Source organism: Crassostrea angulata, chromosome 10 (assembly GCF_025612915.1).
Source record: "Crassostrea angulata isolate pt1a10 chromosome 10, ASM2561291v2, whole genome shotgun sequence".
NCBI lineage: Eukaryota > Metazoa > Mollusca > Bivalvia > Ostreida > Ostreidae > Magallana > Magallana angulata.
In genome coordinates, this window is record NC_069120.1 from 10,047,065 (window position 1) to 10,068,091 (window position 21,027).

Here is a 21,027-nt window from a genome sequence, read left to right on the forward strand (position 1 = left end):
CTCTGCGCTTTATTGTCGTTAGACTTCTATTTCCGGTGCAAGGAAGAACTGCCCTCTATGAGCAGAAATATACATCATTTAAACTGGTAAGAGGTATAGGGAACCAGTTATCTGGGTGACGGAAATGGCCGAGTAGATACGATTGGTTTGCGGGGCTTACGTACATCAGCACGGGATGCTAGGCAGTGATGAAAAAATATAGTGCGTATTCAGAAGCTAAATTATAGAAAAAATAAAATCGATTCTTTGCAAGAAAATGTCAAAAACTGTGATAAATTACTGTTCAAAAGGTATAATTTGTGATTTTAACATTTTTTTTTCAGGCAAGTATCCATATACAAGTCGTGTTCAGCTTTAATTCACATCATCTTAAGAAAGTAACATATATTTAAAGAAATCTGGCCTTCGATACTTTAAATTGATATTCATTACACATAAACCAAAATTTCAATAAGGCTCATTTCCGCCTACGCTTGCACACAGTAAATTTTCTTAGAACCAAGCTAGGTTAGCACTTTTCAGTACTTTCGGTACTTTGATTTTTTAATTTGACCATGATGGTAAGAGCACATTTTGAGAAGATCAAGAAAACAATTTGTTCCCCTTGGAAGGCAAGACAATTCCTGCCATTTTGCAATAATGTGTCTTTTGGTTTGGTAGATTGCTGAGCTTTATAAAAAAATAAAATAAAAGAGACCAAAGATATATTATACATTTTATTAAAATATTGCACAAGGTACACAAAATATAAAATGGATGGGATTCAATATGAATGCCAGACAAAAGAGTACATGTATCAAGCTTTTGGCAGTTGAAAATGTATCTATGGATCTTGAGAAATGTAACTTATTCCATGACTGTGGTACAATGTAATAAACCAGTTTGAAAACAAATTCAAACATTGACATTACACATCCATCATTAACTCTTTGAACCCCACATTCATTAATTCTGAAATTCATCTGCATATTGAACTTTTTGTATGTAACTGTTGTCTTCCTTCTTTCACTGAGCTCTTGTTCCTGAGAGACTTGCAAAATATGGAGGAAAATATGTGAGAGAAAAAAAATCACAATAAATTAAGATCTCAAAAATCAGACAAAACCTAGATTAAATATTTGAGCAGCTGTGTCATCTCCATCTGTTAACAAAAGACGAGACAGCACCGCTAGTGGAATGATGACTCATACGTTGTAAAATAGCATTGGCAGAATACAGTTACACTGGATACGGAATGTAGTGACTTAAAAAACAATGGTGATTATAATTCTATAAATTGTAAATAAAAAGTGTATAAATAGCACCTATAAGAATAATATTTAAACAAAAAGATGAATGGCAGAAAGCAAACTTTGTTTATGCTAGGAATTACTGTTCTGACACAAAAGCAATGTATTGCACCTTGTAATATTTGACTCAAATAAATATAAAAAACAAAATGGAATGTGAATTCATGGATTAATGTGGCGAGTTAAAGCAGATACAATACATGTAAAGACCTGTAAATACAACACTCTAAAATGTAATAAATAATGCTAAAAAGTTTAAAAATCAATAATTTACCAATATCAAATAAGAGTCAACATATATCATCAATAAATAATATATTGGTACCTGGAAATATTTGTACCATCTACACACAAACAGGATAAACATAAATTACAGTAAAAGAACAGTACACATACCAAACTAAAATTGCACTTTTTGACATTTGAGGCCTGTAACATGAAGGTTATGAGATCACGCCACTTGGATTTCCGAGGCGCCTATACTGACAGCGTTATAGTAGTTAGTCCCTCCCCCACTGTCACTTGGACTTGAGCACAAGTTTTGGATCTGCTTTATGCAGGCCTCAAGGTTTTCGTCGGTGACCAATGCTGGATTAAAGTGAGGTATGTTGAGCTTGCCGAGGAGGGCGATGGACTCCTTTTTGAGGACACTTAGGTAGTCCTCCAGACGTTTGTTCTGTTCCTCTGTCTCATTGTTCTCCTTCTCTTGCTGCAGGACATGGTTTTCCAAGGAGGACACTTCTGAGCGCATCTTGATCATCTCCGATTCCAGGTCAGTGTTTTGTGTTTTAAGTTCCTGAATGTCATTATCTATTTGTTGCAATTCCTCATCGTTCTCTAAATCTGGAATTGTAAATGATTCAGCAACATTTTTTCATTATTTAACACAAATAAAAGCTATAAACTTTTCCCAAGGTTAAGGAACCAATGTTGCTATTTTTATCACTATTTAGATTAAAGATAATAACACGTATATTAATTGAATACCTTCTCCATTCTGGAGTTTATAGTGAATATTTGTCAGTTCTGCTGGGCTGAGTTTAGCCTTCTTCATAGCAGATGTTGCCCGAGGACATCCAGAGAGACTCCTGTGGGACAGGAAGCTTCCATTGGAGTGACCTGACCCATCACAACCAGGGGTTGGGCATCTGAAAGATAGGAATATACATAAAAATCTCTCTTTAAAATAACCAAACTTAAAATACATGTGTTATGAGGCTACATTTCCAATGCAATAATCTTTATTTTCTTCAATCAAATTTTCAATACGTTCATACAATTTCATACACATGTACCAAACGATTAACACATTGAACTACCTTGTCATCTGGCAGTAAAATATGGGCATATCAAAAAAAACTATTTACTGGTGTTACTTTCTTAAAAAGTGTACATGTATATGGAAAATGATACAAGATTACAGCCCAACAGTACAGTCATGCTTACACTACTCCATCAAGTTTGAGCGACTTTGCGAGGTCTGGATCCTGTCCATCCAAGCTGGCAAGAAGCTGTCGTTGTATCTTATGTTTGTTGGCAAGAGGGCATCCTGATGCACTATAAAATGGAGAATGTACGTGTATATATCCAGAAACACATTGGTTCATTTCTTTTGGTGAACATCAACCTCATGAAATCAAGCTGAAATGGGTCACAACATGTACCAATCTTGTTCCAAAAACCTAACAAATTATGGCCTTGTTATTCATCTGGAAATGTATCAGAGTTCAATGTTTCATGGGACTAGACATAACAAAATCAGCTAAATATAAACCTACATCAAACTTTGAACCTTATATGTGGCACAACAATTATCCAGGACCACAGTCTAAACAACTGAGAATCAACAAATGTCAATATGATTGCATATTAGTAATACTATATACTAAATATTTTTGAGAATGATCAAATTTATTTCCAATGTAAAAATTTGACCCCCCCCCCTTCTATAGTTTCATCCTTTTTTATTTGATTTTAAAAGATTTTTCTCTATATATACAACACTACCTGAGAATGCTTTCACTCAAATAACAGCTTTTCTGCTCAATTGATTTTCAAAACTAAGATATTTCTCTTTACATTCCTATGTTAAAACTTGACCCCCCAATTGTGGCCCCACCGTATCCCTGGGGATCATGATTTGAACAAACTTGAATCTACACTACCTGAGGATGCTTCCATGCAAGTTACAGCTTTTCTGGCCAATTGGTTCTTGAGAAGAACATTTTTAAAGATATTTCTCTATATATTCCTATGCAAAAAATTCAACCCCCAATTGTGGCCTCACCGTACCCCTGGGGATCATGATTTGAACAAACTTGAATCTACACTACCTGAGGATTCTACCACGCAAGTTTCAGCTTTTCTGGCCAATTGGTTCTAGAGATGAAGATTTTTAAAGATATTTTTCAATATATTCCAATGTAAAAATTCGACCCCCCATTGTGGCCCCACCGTACCCCTGGGGATCATGATTTGAACCAACTTGAATCTACACTACCTGAGGATTCTACCACGCAAGTTACAGCTTTTCTGGCCAATTGGTTCTAGAGATGAAGATTTTGAAAGATATTTTTCAATATATTCCAATGTAAAAATTCGACCCCCCATTGTGGCCCCACCGTACCCGGGGATCATGATTTGAACAAACTTGAATCTACACTACCTGAGGATTATACCATGCAAGTTACAGCTTTTCTGGCCAATTGGTTCTAGAGATGAAGATTTTCAAAGATATTTTTCTATATATTCCAATGTAAAAATTCGACCCCCATTGTGGCCCTCACCGTACCCCCGGGGATCATGATTTGAACAAACTTGAATCTACACTACCTGAGGATTCTACCACGCAAGTTTCAGCTTTTCTGGCCAATTGGTTCTAGAGATGAAGATTTTTAAAGATATTTTTCAATATATTCCAATGTAAAAATTCGACCCCCCATTGTGGCCCCACCGTATCCCTGGGGATCATGATTTGAATCAACTTGAATCTACACTACCTGAGGATTCTACCACGCAAGTTACAGCTTTTCTGGCTGATTGGTTCTAGAGATGAAGATTTTTAAAGATATTTTTTCAATATATTCCAATGTAAAAATTCGACCCCCAATTGTGGCCCCACCGTAACCCCGGGGATCATGATTTGAACAAACTTGAATCTACACTACCTGAGGATGCTTCCACGCAAGTTACAGCTTTTCTGGCCAATTGGTTCTAGAGAAGAAGATTTTTAAAATACACCATTACTTTTTCACTAATTTCTAATTATCTTCCCTTGAAAGAGGGCGTGGCTCTTCTTTTGAACAAACCTGAATCCCCTTCACCTAAGGATACTTTATGGCAAGTTTGGTTGAATTTGGCCCAGGGGTTCTTGAGAAGAAGATGAAAATGTGAAAAGTTTACAACAACAACGACGACAGACAACGGACAAATTGTGATCAGAAAAGATCACTTGAGCCTTTGGCTCAGGTGATCTAAAAATATTATGAATTCAAAGTGTCTTCCATTTTAATTTCACCTACTTTAGCTGAAAGATTTTTTTCCAGATGAATTTTGTGCTTCACTATGTCCCCAATAATGGCCCCTTCCTGACTCTAGAGGTCATTGTTTAAACAAACTTGAATTTACTCATGCCAAAGTTTCAACCATTTGGTTTTAAAGAAATGTTTTGAAATACACTACACTATTTATCATCTCCCATTTAAAAGGAGCAAAGACTTAAAATATACTGAGAGTCCATCACAAAAGGATGTCAAAATTGGTTAAAAGTGGTATATTTGTTGTTGGACTGGTAAAGACACCCTTACATCTGCTTTTCCTCATGTACATATATTTAAAGGAAATAAAAATCTTTTGACAGTTAAGCCCTCATGTACATGTATTTAAAGGAAATAAAAATCTTTTGACAGTTAGGCATGCTGGTATATCCTCTACACTATAAATCCTATTTTGTAATACTGTAAATTCCTAATTAAACGCGAGGAATTAATATTTGCGTAAAATCGCGAGAAGCCCGTCTCGCGAATTCTAAAATCTCGCTTTTAATTTTGGGAGACATGTAAACTACATGAAACTATGATGAAATTTCGCCATTCGCGATTTTATGTTCTCGCGATTTGATGAAATCGTTGAATCGCGGAATTAAGTACTCGCGTAAAATAAGGAATCTACAGTATAGAGTCTTGCATATCATAGTACAAAAATACTCATTTGGGTAACTTTGGTATCCGAGGCATTTGCAAAACAATTACATTTATTCATGCTAGATAACCAGCGACAACAATAAAACTGAATGTGAAAAATTGAAAGAATTGTACATTTAATCACTGATAATTAGAATATTAAACCTTTACTAACAAAATTATTAAAAACCAAAACAATTTCTGAATTCCGTAGTTTTTTGCTTTCCAAAGAACTGTCCAAAAATCAAGAAAAAAGGTTTAACTGATCTCTTTGAATTAAAAAAAACCTTCATGCTCTATTCAGAGAATAAAGTTAAAAAAAAATACACAATACACAGTACAACATGTGACAGCGATTTTACCTGCGATGAGACAGGTATTTCCCCGTTACATGACCTGTCCCATCACATCCAGGTATAGGACAGCTACAAACGAACCAATCAAATCTTTTAATCCAAGTGCACAGCTGATACCTGCTTCATCTTATTTAAATTTATTTATTCAGATACACAGACAGAAAGTCTACATATATCTTACCGTAAAGTTTCTTCTTCCATCCCGCTTTCCCTCCCGATTACTCGTTTCAGCTTTGCTGCTCTTGGACATCCCGACAAGCTTCTGTGTGATGCATAGTTTCCTGTCACATGACCTGAACCATCGCAGCCTGGTGTTGGGCATCTATTTGTTTCCATCAATCCAAAAGTTTATTTCTGGCTTTTTTGTTTTATTTTACAAACCATTCAGTCACTTTATCATTTAATTTTCATCTTTTTATAAACTTAATTAGTGTTCAATTCTTAAGATCATCAGACAACTCTTCAGAACAATTTCCACATTGTTTAACATCGACAATATGTAGAACAAAACTTTAAGGAGTGAAAGAGCACAACAATAAAAGCTATTTCATGCACAAAATGAAAGATTTCACAAAGAAGAAAGTCACTTGGAACCAACAAATATACAAAATAAAAAGAAACTAACTCACAACATCAAAGAAGAGAAGCTTGCAAACCAAATAAGGAGAAAGTTGGAAAGCTTTAGTTATTAAGACAGGCACCATAGCTGTGAGTCACAAGACTTACTTCATTTCAACCTGATTGGCTTGCACAGTGGCTCTATCAGCCATTGGGCAACCAGAGAGACTGCGGTGGGAGGAGTAATTACCAGTCACATGACCAGATCCATCACAACCGGGATAGGGGCAGTTAGATGAAATTTTCCCATCTGTGTCAGAACTAACTGATTCAACATCTTCACTATCTCTGGAACTAAGTAGGTTAAACATTGCTATGTTTAATGAACTGCAGCAATCCATCAACTTCAAGGACAGAAGGGCATAAGCTTGACCTTCATTAGAACTAACCAGACAACAGAAAACACAAAATGTCTTGGGGAAAAATTAATCTATGGAAAGCCAACAAATAAAATTGAAAGAAAATTTTCTTTTTTATTATCAGATTTTACATACAAAAATATACAACAATGCAGAAGTGTCAATCTGCATAACAGATGTAAAAGTTACCAAATAAAAGCAGATTTCACTTAACTCAAAATAAAATTGTTACCTTTCTTGACTGAAAAATTTATCATCTACTGTGTCTTCAAATTAAAATTTTCTTTCTTTTCCAAAAGAAATAAGAATTTCGTAAAATCAACTTAATTTGGTAAATTGATGAACATAACAGGTGTAAGATAAAAACATCTGAACTAAATGACAGCAATAAAACTAAAAACAAATGTTACCTTTCAGCACTTAAGTCCCCAAATCTGGAATAAACAATAACTCATTAAACCTTCTCATATTTAATATTCAGAAAATTATGTATGAATTAACAGTAACTGATGCCCTTTCAATCAATATTTCAAGAAACAGGGACTCAAATGCTGAAAGGAAAAGCTGATATTAATGCTAGATCAAAATGAACCATCCAAAACCCCATTTAGAAATCCATTTCGAGAAGTTTTCTTTTTATTTTACTTTCAAAACCACAATATATTTACCTTGATTTACATTGCACATTAATTACAAATCAACTACAACATAACCATTTAATAAAGTCTGCAACATCAAATCTTATTATCAGTTCTTGGAATTTATATCCGTCTTTCCAGTAAACAAATTAAATGACAACTTTAACACCTACATATAAATCAATCTAAAGACTCTTGAAATAAATGATTAAGTTTCAGAATATCCTGTTTTAACTTGAACATGTTTTCCATCCGGTCTCACAAAAACCGTGATGGATGGTGAGGAGGATTTGTTGGCAGGAGTCAAAATGGTACCGTGACGAGTTTTTGAGTCCGGTTTGGACATCAAAGGATTGGGTATTGTCAAAGTAGTTACCGACCTGGTAAAACTCAGCTGTTTGGAGCCCTTACGATTCAGTAAGTTTGATACAGAGGAGCTTCCTTCATCTGGGGTGGACGGTTTAGAGTCGGCTTTCTTTGCACCTGGTCGCCTCAAGATACTGGGCCTGACTGGTTCTCGCTTGGGCACCTTGACGACAGGAGCTGCTGCTACGGGCTGCAGTGCTGGTTCCCGCTCCTCCTTCTTTAGTACAGTGACACTGGCTGTGTCCAACTGGTTGTACTTTTCCAACTCTTTGGCCAGATTACTTCGTGGGGTCTGTTGAGACACCAGAGAGGATAAATCCGTGCCCAGCTCCAGCTGTTTAGTCAGAATCATGGGCCGTAAAACTCGGTCAGAATCTGTGAAAATAGACCAAAGCTGCCTTAGTTTTTCAGCATCAGTAATTTTAAAATTTTTATCATGCATAATCAAGCAGTTTTCATAATAACTGATGCAATATTTACGTTGGCATATTTCATAAATATTAATTATTTATTTTTAATTGAAAACATTTCTATGGAAATAATGCAGAAAAGTTAATTACCCTTTAGTGCATCTTGTTCATTTTTACACTGTCAAATGACATTTTAGCCTATTGTTCTTTTTAATTTCAATATTTTCTGAAATCAACACATTCTTGTAACAAAAAATAAACTTTCAATCAAAGCAATTGCTTAACTTATAAATGATTGAAATCTAAATAACATACATTCCATAATTCAAACATGAATTGGTCTACTACTGAAATAGAACAAAAACAAAATAAAAGCAACCAACAGCAACAATAACTGTAAAAGTCTCTACTTACACTAATACGCCTACAATGCAACATATTACTAAAACAGTGCAAGGTACAAGGTTCTGATGCTGATAGAAACCATACAAGTGCAAGTACAATAGCTTACAGTGAATACACCAATAGCCACAATAATAAAAGCTTCCTCCATTTCATCTTACTGGTAAGTCCTGGTGTTACATCTAAGTTTGTAAAACTTTTTCAGTTCCTTTTGATCAAGAATATTTAGTTTTCTCAGGAAAATTATAAATATAAATAATTTGTCATCCAATTACTTTTCTTTTGTGAAAATTTGAAATATTGTTATAGTAAAATTAAGCCCACAATATATCTAATATATTATTGGAGCACTTGTTCTTTAATAACTTTAATTCTTTACTTGTTGAAAAATCAAAATCTGATGGAGTATTCCTAATTTTATAACGAAATTCTGTACCTGACGTTAGAAAAACACAGTCTGAATTAGTTTATTTACTGGTCAGGGGGTATATTGGTAATGGGAAAACAAATACATGTACATTTATTGTATACAAGGAAATTTTCTACCCATTAGTGCAGATGAAATTCCAAATGGGGAAAATTAAAATGGTGCTTTTATTTCTTCACAAACAACTCTACAAGATGAATCAAAATTGGAGCAAAATCTTTTACGACAGTGCTTGGTTAAAAATGAGACATGGTGTAAAGAACTTTTTGTGTGTTTTTACAGTATCTACTGTGCACAAAGGCTGCTATAATACACAAGGACACCATCAAAAGTAACTAGAGGTACTGTGAGCAAGCTCACAATTGATACCCCCCGCTAAGAAAAAATCATAACTCATGTATTTTTTCTATTATAGAAAATATTGGATGAATCTATTTCATCGTCCATTTTCTATAAATAACAACTGCTCTATTTTTTTAAAACTGTTAATGCTTATATGAGTACACAAACCAATTTCTATTCTTTAAATTCCATTTTAGTTCAAGTTAACTGTTAATGCATGATAACATTTGCATCCTTATGTTAACAAACATGACTCGAATCAAACGAAATTCCACATGTCAAGCAGCCACTTAATATAAACATTTTGAATTATTGGTATACTGAGCCCGATTTTTTTTTAAACAATGACCTTGAACTTTCTCAATTGACCTTTGGTCAAGGTCATGACACACTCTTAGGTTATAAGCATTCTAGATGTGAATTAAGAACTTCCAATATTTGTCCATTAGAAAGATATGGACTGCACACGAGTTTTACACTTTTCTGCAAGTGACCTTGGCCTTGCCCAAATGACCTTGGGTCAAGGTCATGACAAGCCCTTAGCTCATAAGCAATCTTTGTGTGAACTGAGAACTTCCAATGTTTCACCATAAGAAAGATATGGACCGGACAAGAATTTTGCACTTTTTTCTGCCATTGACCTTGACCTTGTCCAAATGACCTTGGGTCAAGGTCATGACACACCCTTAGGTCATAAGCAATCTTTGTGTGAAGTAGGAACTTCCAATGTTTCTCCATCAAAAAGATATGAACCGGACACAAATTTTGCACTTTTTTTTGGTCAGTGACCTTGACCTTGCCCAAATGACCTTGGGTTTAGGTCATAAGCAATATTTGTGTGAAGTAAGAACTTCTAATGTTTCTCCATAAGAAAGATATGGACCGGACACGAATCAAACAGACAGACGGACAGACGGACGGACGGACGGACGGACAAGGTGATTCCTATATACCCCCCCAAACTTCGTTTGCGGGGGGTATAATCATCCATGACAACATAAACTCTCTCACTGATGTAATTGCACAAATTAAGCACGACACAGATAATGACAAGTCTAGCACGCAGCCACAACAAAAGTACAGACCATTCCCTGTGGAGGTGCTGCACTTCTGGGCAGCCAATCGGATGAGCTCTTTTTCATTGCATGCAGCTAAAACAGCTTTGGAGGGATCGTCATCTTTGGGGAGTAAAACTAGGTGGAGACCTGACATGAAAAAAATTAAATGCAAATAGAAAATGAAAATAAGAAGCTGTTTTGTGCATGCAACACATCCAAAAATGAGCTAAAGCACTACACAAAGTTAACATTATTGTTTCAAGGATACACATTTAGATAGACTTCAGGTTGACATCTATCATGTTTCTTGTTTCCACACATATATTACCAATACAGTTATCAAAGCATTTACAAATGCAAGTACTGTTTAGTCGGTATCTTACATCATACAACAGAGTAAATACAAACCTGATTTTTTTGCAGTTTGTTGTGTTGTTTGCACTAATTTTCCCATAGCTGCTATTGGGCACCCAGATAAACTAAAAGTTATAAGTACAATCTTAAAATCTCTAAATCTAAAGATCATATGTATACACCGTACATGTACAACCAAAATATGTCTGACAGCATTAACAAATTCACTACTCCTTTAACAAAAATAATTTTCAACATCTCTAAATACTAAACAATGGTCAGACTTAATTGTCATACATTTTACACAGTATCAAAACTGATTCCAGCAATATTGACTGCAATCAAAAACATAAAAGAAACCTAAAGAAGTTACTGATGGAGGCATACCTTCTATGAGTGGTTCTGTTGGCATTGACATGACCCCGTCCTGTACAGCCAGGGGTAGGGCACCTGTTTAATTTGTAGACAATAATAGATTTCAATAATTCAGTTGTTGTTTTTGCGTTCTGTCCTAGCTTTTACATGATTTTTTTCTTCAAAATGTTATTTTGAGGAATAAAATGTGAAATGAAAACTCACCTTGCTAAATTTTCATGCATGGCTAATACTGGAAAAAGAAGTGGATAAAAATTAAATCACTGGTAGCTAAAAAGATGGAAAAAGTCAAAATATATAAAAAATTCACTTAGTAGTTTACAATATTAAGACTTGAGCTGCATAAACTTACTTTCTGGTGGAACAGTGCTTTTCTTTGGACACCCCGACAAACTTGAAATTTGAAGAAAAAAAACAACACCAATCACATAACGATTATATCGCAACAGATTAAAGGATGGATGTATTGATCAAGCAAGCACTTGAGATGTTGGATATTGATCTCCCCTCTCTACTCACCTTCTGTGGTGGGAATAGAGTCCAGTTATGTGACCGGATCCATCACAGCCAGGCGTTGGACATTTCATGTCTGTTTAAAACAAATGTGCAAATTTCACAAATTTTTGTATTTTTATATCCCTGGACATATTTTGTATTGTTATTTCCCTGGACATATTTAATATCATAACTTATGACTATTAATATGTTCAGTTTTGGAGATTTGCAATTTGACTTCACTTAGCACTTTGAAATCATGCATCTGGTGAAAAACAAATTATGATTGTTTAATTGTTGGAAAAAAAAACTTTCGGACCATCTCTAATTTTTCATTTCTGTTACATTTGTTAAAGAATTATTTAACCTACCATACATGTGAAATATAACATCAGTTTACCTGCATTAGCCAGGTTTTCATCCGATTTCTGTGAATCACTGGATGGCTCCTCCTCCTCCTGTCCTCCATCAGATGTCTTCCACTCAGCCACCACCTGGAAGTCATCATCTTCCTCCTCTTCGTCCTTGACCTCCACTTTGACCTCTGTGTCTTGGTTGGCCCCAGTGGCTGACCCCACCCCTTCAGCATCTGCATTCTTCAGTACCACAGAATACACACAAGTTTCATCGTCCTCAGTTTTTATTTTGATCTCTGCTTTATTGTCCACTTCCTCATTTTTCTGGGAACCACTGTCTTCTACTTTTAGTATCTTTGCTGGGGTGCCATCTACTGTGTCATTTTCTGTCTTCCTTTTTTGACCTCCTACTGATTGAATTTCACTCAATTATAAATACAGTTAAGACCATTCTGTACTATACACTTGTACTGAGCTTCGGAAAAGCATAGCTCAAATTTCCATGCATTTAAAAGACTAAAGATCTAATTGTTGCAACACATTGCAGTTACATTATCAGCAATTCATATATCAAAAGTGCAAACAGACAATCAATGAATTAAAATGATGATAAATGACTGAAAGGTAAATGTTAAATGAAAGCATTATTCATTACTGACCCTGCTCTTCTATTCCAGTTATCTGAAATAATGAAAAAAAGTTTAATTACTTTAGTATTTAATAATATTATCCTATGTTTATTTACGGGTAAATTTTAAACAAAACAATTTAAAAAAAAAAATCTTTACCTGAGTCATGTTGACATCTGTTTGGATGTCTGTAAAAAAAAAGTTTGAAAACATAAAGATTACTGGTTCAGTAAATTTCAACACTCCCTCGGTTATAATCAAATACTATTCTGTTTCATAATTTAACCACATATTTGCAAAAAAGCCAATCTTATTCCAGGAGTAAAAAAAGGTCTTAAAACTTTTGAAAAGTTTTCAGGTTTTTTTTCATAATTGAGTATTTTTTCTTAATTTTCTTTGGGGGGGGGGGGGGGGGGGGAGATTTTTACTTGCTTGTTTCAAATTTATTACGCAGGGTTTTGACTTTTACAAAAGGAATGTCATACTCATCTCCATCATTTTTTTTAAAATACATCATCATTAAGGCATTTTCCATTTTTTTTTAACACGATACAACAAGGAAACCAAAATATGTATTAATGAGCTTTTTTTTTTTTAAGATGGAATAATAATTCAGGTTTGACTTTCCAAATTATATACCTTTTCTCTGACTTATCCAAGTTCAGCCTAAATAACAATCATTATATGAATATTTTTACCATGAGAATTGATACATGTACTGAAATTCTGATAAGATAAAGACAGACCTATTCCAATTACAAGAGAACATGAATTTGTGTCACAGCTGAGGTTTCCTGTGTGCAGCTGAGTTTTGTAACTCCATAAATAAATGACCATCAGCCAAACCAACAATATGATTGGAGCTGACGTGGTGATGGCAGCAGTTCCATGAATCAATAATAAAACCCCTTTATCTATCAAATCCTCATACCTTATTATTAATTTGAGATTGGCAATGAACTGGTATACCCAATAATAACATAAAATCAATCTCATTACAGGCATACTTCTCTCAACAGCAAATCTCAAAGTTTTAATTAATATACATGCACAGCAAAACAACAAGTCCAACAACTTTATCTGAGAACTATTCTGTTTATGAAAATATTGGGAAAACTGGAATATACAGTAATGATTGCTCTACTGTCTCACTCACTCTTTCACTTAATCAATATGACCACACCCTTTTTCCAATTCCATCTTCCATAAGAGATGAATAATACAAGTTAATTTATGAAAAAAAATGCATGCTAGAATACAAAATGCAGAAGAAATGGATAAGTTTGTTTCCTCACTTTAGGACTATTAAAAAATGTTAAGGATAGGACTAACTCAAGAAAAATTTACTCAGAAGGCGACATGAAGTATACAAAATAATATACAATTAACCATCCCCCTCCCCCAAAAAAAATAATGAAGCTCAGTTGTGGGTAATAATGGAATAGTTTTAATTCATTTGTGAATAACTTGTACACTTTTAACTTTCTAGTATACAGCAAGGGGGATCCTCATTGAAGAGCAATCAACTATTACTTCATCAAGCGTGTAACAATATTGACTGTCTAACATACTCAATAGGTTTTAACACCCAACACCTGTCACCCCAAGGCTAAAACTACCCATGCAAGATTTTTACACACACCTGTCTTGTTCCATTCAGATTTTTTACCTTGCCTATTAAATGCTTTATAATAAACAAAAAGAAATTTAAGCAGCAATGAGTTGAAATTACAACTATACACAATTAAATAAAATTATAACTTGTTTTAGTCACAATGTGTTTTTAAAAAAATTCAATACTTCCCCTCCCCCAAAAATAGTATCACTTGTACTTACTTGAACTGGTGCCAGTTTTCTCATCAGTTGTGTTTTCCTTTGCAAAAAAAAATAATAAATAAATAAAATAATGATATATGAAGATGAAGTTCAACTGAAAATAAAATGTAAAATCCATATTTTTGGGCAGTTGACAATAAAGTTACATATAATTTCTAACTTTATAGAACCTTATATGACCAAAAATTCACTTTCAGACATTTTGCACTCAATGCTCAACAAGTTTGGTAAAGTCAGCCATCTTGGAATCATTGGGCACATTATCATAAAACTTTCCCAGTTCCACATGTCAGAAAAATAACATCTGATGTGTCAATTATTGGAAATACAAATCAATCATATGATATCAAAACCACAACAAGTATATGGCACAAATGCAGTAAACTTAATTTAACTTTGCAAACACTTTGTTTGCTAATTAGATGCACAATAGTGTCTTCCCATTACTTACTTTATCTTGTTGATTTTCTTAGAAGCACACCCTAAAAAACTTTGTTAACTCTCCAAAACATCATAGGTCTTCATATAACATGATCCTACATTGTCATTTCTTTCAGAGATACCCAAAATATTTTCCCTATTTCACTTTTACTGCAGTTGTGTTAAAGTTTGCTTAGTTAGTTCTTCCCGAGTTTCAAAGAGAACTGCTTTATGATAATGCTTGCCATCTGTCTCATTATGCAGGCAACTGACAGCATAATTCCCTATTTGGCCTTTGTCCTTTGTTCTGCTGCCATCTGATTGGTCCACTCCCGTGTTCTTGTTTGGATTTATAATGAGCTCCTATTATCAACTACTGTGAATTATTGAACACCCCTAGCAGCTGACTGCTATTCAACCAGTAGCATATAAGTAACAAATACAAGTAAACCTTACAAACTTTCATACTTCCTAAAAAGCATCAATTGTACAGACTTGTTAAACCCATTTCCAAACAACAGTTGATGTGTGCGATTAATTATAGGAAATGTGTGTTATAAGCTGCTGTATTATATCACACCCATGGGTAGCATTATACAACTTGGAAAGTCTCATAAGTAATTCACTAAAAACAATAATAAGATATAGCCATATCTGATAAACATGGAAGTTTGAAAGTACACCAAAATATTGATTTTTTTTTTCTGAAGACACACCACTGTTTCCGAGGATGCTTGTAAAGCCTGGGTAGTTATGGAGATCTGATCTATTGATTTTTGTCTGGAAAACTTTTGCAAGTTTCTGTGGCTCAAGTATTGTCAACCAAACAAAAAGAGATTATACTTTCCACACAATGACAAATCAAAACCTTCACCCATTTCTAGACAATGATAGACTTCAAAGCAGTATAAACATTCAGCTAAAAATGGTATGTCTACATTCTGTAAAGATCTAGTGTCAGCCAGGTTTCCAATGCACCTGTTATCTCCATGGCAACAAAAAGTTTTCAGTCAGATTAATATCAGTTAACACATGCCTGAACTGAAAAAAAAAATCTGATCAAAAGTAGTCGGGTTAAATTAACTGTAAGGATGAACATGGAATCACATGATGGACAAGTTTGAACAAAGTAAACAAGTATTTTTATTAGTGTATGTAAAGTAGTCCTTTATCTGTCATTATGAAATTGATGGGTAGAAACTGGGAAAATTTGTAATAATCAAATAACAAAAAAAAACCCATGTAACAAAATAGATATGAAGAATTACAGCTATTTCTTCAAAGCTGAGACAATTTATTTTATTCTGATCAAAGAACAGACACTCATTACCAACTTCAATAAATGAGACATGTAACTCTTTAATTATACTTTCAATATCTCTGAAGTTGCTGTGTGATGAGAAAGAAAGATACGTGTTCAATATTTAAAGTTAAATGTAATCTTGACTTCCAAACAAATTCAATAGTTCATTAACAGGTTGTATATTGATTTTTTCCTGAGCTAGGGCACTGGTATACATTATGTTGATGGTAAATCAATAGGACGGATTGCAAACTCCCAAAGTTTTTCATACGTACCAGATACTTCCCCTCACAATTTGTAGTGCTGGAGACAGCTCCAGGCTATTGATGCCAACACAAGGCTGCTTAACAATTAATTGTCATCACTCTATAGTATTTACAGTACTACAAATACGATCTGTCATTATTAAGCCAAGGTTTATTGGTCTCTTGAAAATACACTGCTCACCAGTTTCATCACTTTAGTTGATTACTTATAAATACGACATTACACTGTTCTGGATAGTTGTCAATAGAAAGGTGACAGGTAGAAATCACCAGGGCAAGAGATCTTCAGGTGATTGACTTGATACCTCATCACAATCCCTCTTGGACCTAACTCATGTATTTTTATGAAACATCTGTTTAATATTTATTTTTGAATTGTTGATAAAAAGTTTTTCATATCTAATGCAATAAAAATAACAAAATCACCCAGTTTCAAAACTTAAACTTTAAACTAATCCCTATAACCTTTGATGCAATAATGTATGGCAATAATCAAGTATGGGTTAATATAAATATTTTAATTTGTTTTTATTGAACATCAATAATATCAATACTAATAACTATGGCACGCCAAATTCACAAAAATGAGCTAAACATAGTTTCACTGTCGATAAACAAGGTTTATCGACTGTTAACCATAGTTTAAGAATCGTAAACAATAGTTACCGACGTTAATCTATATTTCACATCTGTAAACTATAGTTAACGCGATAATCTATGTTTCGCATCTGTAAACTATAGATAACACTGAAAACAATCATTTGCGGTTGTTAAACATAGTTTATCTGATAAATAGGGTTCTATGATCAGTAAACTACGGTTTACAAATCTAAAGCGCGCCAAATTCACATAAATTAGCAAAACATAGTTTCACAGTCGATAAACTAGGTTTATCGGCTGTTAACTATAGTTTACTGATCCTAAACTATAGTTACCAACGTTAATCTATATTTCACGTCTGTAAACTATTGTTTACGAATGCAAATCTATGTTTTTCTGTTTGGAAATACACGTTAACAATAGATTTTGCTGATAAATATAGATTCACATCTGTAAACTATAGTTTACATTCGTAAACTATAGTTTAGAGTTGATAAATATAGTTTCACGATTGTGAAACTATATATATCAGACAAACTATGTACAATTTGCATTCGTGAACTATAGTTTAGAGTTGTTAATCATAGTTTCACAATGGTGAAACTATATTTATCAGATAAACTATGTTTAACAATCCCAAATGATTGTTTTCAGTGTTAACTATAGTTTCGAATCTTTAACTATAGTTTAGGATCTGTAAACTATAGTTAACAGCTGATAAACCTAGTTTATGGACTGTGAAACTACGTTTAGCTCATTTTTGTGAATTTGGCGTGCCATAAATAACAGCATGAAAAAACTATACCCATGCACCCCCAAAAATACCTCAACTTTAAATGCAAAAAGTTGGATGAACAGTTAACCTTGTGAATAATAAAAATTCTTCATACATGTTGACTAAGAATCTGCTATCATGCTAATAGTAACACATTATTTCAAGGATGTGCCTTCAGTAAATAAAAGTATTTATTTCTGTTTCTATAAATTCTTACCTGAGTTGAGTCAGCATTATCAACGGGTTCTTCCTTTATCTGTTCCGATGTCAAATGAAGTTCATACTCCAGAATCTCACATGGAGCAGTCATTCCTAAAAATAAGAATTGTTGAATGATCACAATGATCTTGTTTCAGTATATCAAGTCTAAAGTTACACAATATACATGTATATCCTACTGAGAATAATATATTTGAGCTCCTTATCAATTTGTTTTGTACAATTACATTCCATCAGGAACTCAGCAAGGTCTTCATGGAAAAACAGATTCAGAAAATACAAAAATCTTTAGTAAAAATAGATCAAAGTGAAACTTGAACTTCATAACGCATGTATCTATAGTTTTGTTTGAATTTGATTTATAAAATATATACTGAAAAGTTTTTTTTTTAATTTTGAATTGGAACAGGTGGGCCGGCTCAGGTCATAACTGTTAAAGGAAATTAATCCGAATATTGCTGGTACAAGGCCCTCTTTTGTAATGCAATGATGTTTTTGTAGTCACTAGTGTCCTTAGACAAGGCTCTTTATCTACATCATGTACATAGTGATTTGTCTTAGTCCACCCAGCTGCAATGGGTACCAGCTTATGCTACGTAAACCTGCTGGACAGGTGTGGGGTGTGGGGTGTGGGATGCTAATAACTCTTATCCACTTCTAAGCACCATAAAAACTTATCAAGCTTGGCTTGACATTAGGACTGATGCATTCATCAAATCTCAGGACAGCCCTTCATTGTTCATATTTGAATATTCTGTCCTAACTTTGGTCATCCATCATAGCAGATAAAAGTTGAAATATCATAATACATATAGAATGCCTCATAGTTGAAGGAAATTTTTTTTTAAAAAACTGAATACTATTTAAAACACTTTCTGCCTTGGCAATATATGACATTAATGAAACAAAAGTTGTCTCACACAATTTTTTAATAATATTATCTGGTATTTTTCATCCAGGGGAATCAAGTCACTGATTCTCATCTGCTTAGCACCAAAGAAACTGATCGAGGATAATCACCAGGCGTCTTAATTATGCGCCTTCATGGCTTGGAGAGAGAACAAACTTTTTACATGTCATTTGCAATGCAGATCGAATCTGTACACTTTTTATCTTAAGTTGTGTTTTCTATTTTAACCTGACAAGATAGATTAGGGACATTTTAGTTCAAACATTATATTTGATTTAGTAATAAGCATCATACATATCATATAAAACAGTATTACATAGAAGATAGAGAAACAAGCCAAAAGGTTTATGTTAATCTAGCTCGCTCTCGTCAGTTTATAAATGAGCGGGGGTTAAATTTTCAAGTACAATAACATTACACATAAACATTGATTAGGAAAAATGTAGGGAAAAGAAAAAAAGAAAATGAAAGGCAAGAAAAGAAAAGAATAGCTTGAATTAAGTATTGAGACAATCATGACAATTGTAGGATCGACATTTTGAAGGAGAAATCTTAGGATTAACCCCGAGTTCAGTTGCATATAACTTTAAGGGCTGATAAAATGACGTAACAATTAATGCACTGGCGAGATGTGGTCCTTGGCGTGAAATGGTCACACACCAGTAGTATAATGAACTCTGAATGAATTTGGAAACAACTATACTCTACAAAAAATTGCATTACTTAACTGATGGATATTTTTTTATGTGTCAGTTGTTGATAAAAGTACATACATGTTAATTGTTAGGTATTAAGTATACTATTATCTTAATGTTTTGAATAATACATCTACATGATGTGTATAAAAATCTTCGACAGAACCTTCATCAATGCAATGAAAATCTGCTGTCAAGAACGTAAACATTGCAGATAAATATAGGAGTTACTTCCCTTTAAAAACAACGGGAAAAGACAACGTGCTTTTACTTTTACCTTCATCTTAGTTCATAAAAAGGGCGAGAAATCAATCTTCCCAATCATTACCCTGTGGCTGATATATTTCCATTTCACTGTTTAATGTTCTAAAAACATGAAATGCCGTTGACAGAGACTTGTCTCTTCGTACTAAAAATATATCGATGAACACAAGAAGTTCAACATGGCGGGAGTTTTAGCATTTCTTTACGTTGACATGTATAACAAACAACTTATCGTTTTTGTAACCAAACCGTAGTAATAGTAATATGAGAATATGCATAATTACAATAAAATACGGCCTAAACAAAGCACAGAATGCTCACAATAGATGCATGTTTTTATAAAGTATAATCAACACTGATCAATTTTATCGTTACCAAACTTCCTTGCAGTGTTAAAGACGACACAATCTAAGTGCAATCATGAAATAGAAATCGACAACCTAATTGTGTGTAAATTACTTACTTCCAAAGTGAAAGTTAATTCGCTAAGTTATTTTTCCAACTCAAATCACTTGTTTTCTTGTGCCCAGATAACTTCGATGTCCCATACTGCAATGCTATCCATACAGTGCGCATGCTTGACTTTGTCAAGTTTAATGGCCGGCTTAGTTTAAAATGAGGCGGGACCATAGAAAATACTCAAAACATTTATAAATTATCTTTAAATTGTACAAATATTTTTAGGTTGTAACAATAAAAGATTGTGGCACTTAAAATAGATATTTAATGCACTAAATTCTTGGATACAAATGCTATGAGACTATAATAATACTATATAGTTTCTCCCTGCTGATTATGGCAGATGTCTTAGCACTGTTACTGTTAAAAAAAAAATCTCCATCAAATTTAAATCCAAATTGGAAAACTGGATACATTCTAAGAAAGTCTAGGCACTGATCCATGATTTTTTCAGGGAAAATATCTTTTACAATGTAACAGATATAAGAGGGATGACCAGATAGCTCAGATCAATTCCCAGTCTGGTCCGTCATCATTTCTCCTATACTCTTACACAATATTAGCAGTTGATCTTTGACCAGTTGTTCTTTGTCATTTTTGAGTTGTACATTAAAATTTGGCACTG

The 21,027-nt window shown here is 33.8% G+C and overlaps 1 protein-coding gene across 6 annotated transcripts; it reads right to left on the reverse strand.

Annotated features, from left to right (window-relative positions):
- Window positions 1-702: 702 nt before the first annotated feature.
- Window positions 703-20,525, reverse strand: LOC128165823 (myelin transcription factor 1-like). Of its 6 annotated transcripts, none has more exons than XM_052830669.1 (20): window positions 20,407-20,525; window positions 18,073-18,167; window positions 14,492-14,528; window positions 12,815-12,843; window positions 12,686-12,707; window positions 12,071-12,433; window positions 11,695-11,764; window positions 11,528-11,568; window positions 11,380-11,407; window positions 11,188-11,250; window positions 10,855-10,925; window positions 10,474-10,593; window positions 7,822-8,182; window positions 7,214-7,237; window positions 6,553-6,738; window positions 6,008-6,148; window positions 5,833-5,895; window positions 2,736-2,846; window positions 2,277-2,437; window positions 703-2,132 (listed from the first exon to the last, which is right to left on the reverse strand). In XM_052830669.1, the coding sequence occupies exons 2-20, from the start codon at window positions 18,163-18,165 to the stop codon at window positions 1,741-1,743; spliced, it is 2,376 nt and encodes a 791-aa protein (XP_052686629.1). In that variant the 5' UTR covers window positions 18,166-18,167; window positions 20,407-20,525; the 3' UTR covers window positions 703-1,740. The 6 variants fall into 6 exon arrangements, with proteins under 6 accessions (XP_052686629.1, XP_052686628.1, XP_052686633.1 ...); XM_052830668.1 differs by having other exon boundaries at window positions 12,071-12,436; XM_052830673.1 differs by lacking the exon at window positions 6,553-6,738 and having other exon boundaries at window positions 12,071-12,436.
- Between the last annotated feature and the right edge of the window lie 502 nt (window positions 20,526-21,027).

Bases quoted from the DNA above. Each gene is read 5' to 3' on its own strand.
- LOC128165823 (XM_052830668.1), bottom strand. From the start codon at position 18,165: ATGACTGCTCCATGTGAGATTCTGGAGTATGAACTTCATTTGACATCG. The intron at 6,149-6,552 runs GTAAGTCTTGTG...GGAAACAAATAG, and splicing joins GCCAATCAGGTTGAAATGAA to ATGCCCAACACCAGGCTGCG. The intron at 2,438-2,735 runs GTAAGCATGACT...CCTATCTTTCAG, and splicing joins CTCAAACTTGATGGAGTAGT to ATGCCCAACCCCTGGTTGTG.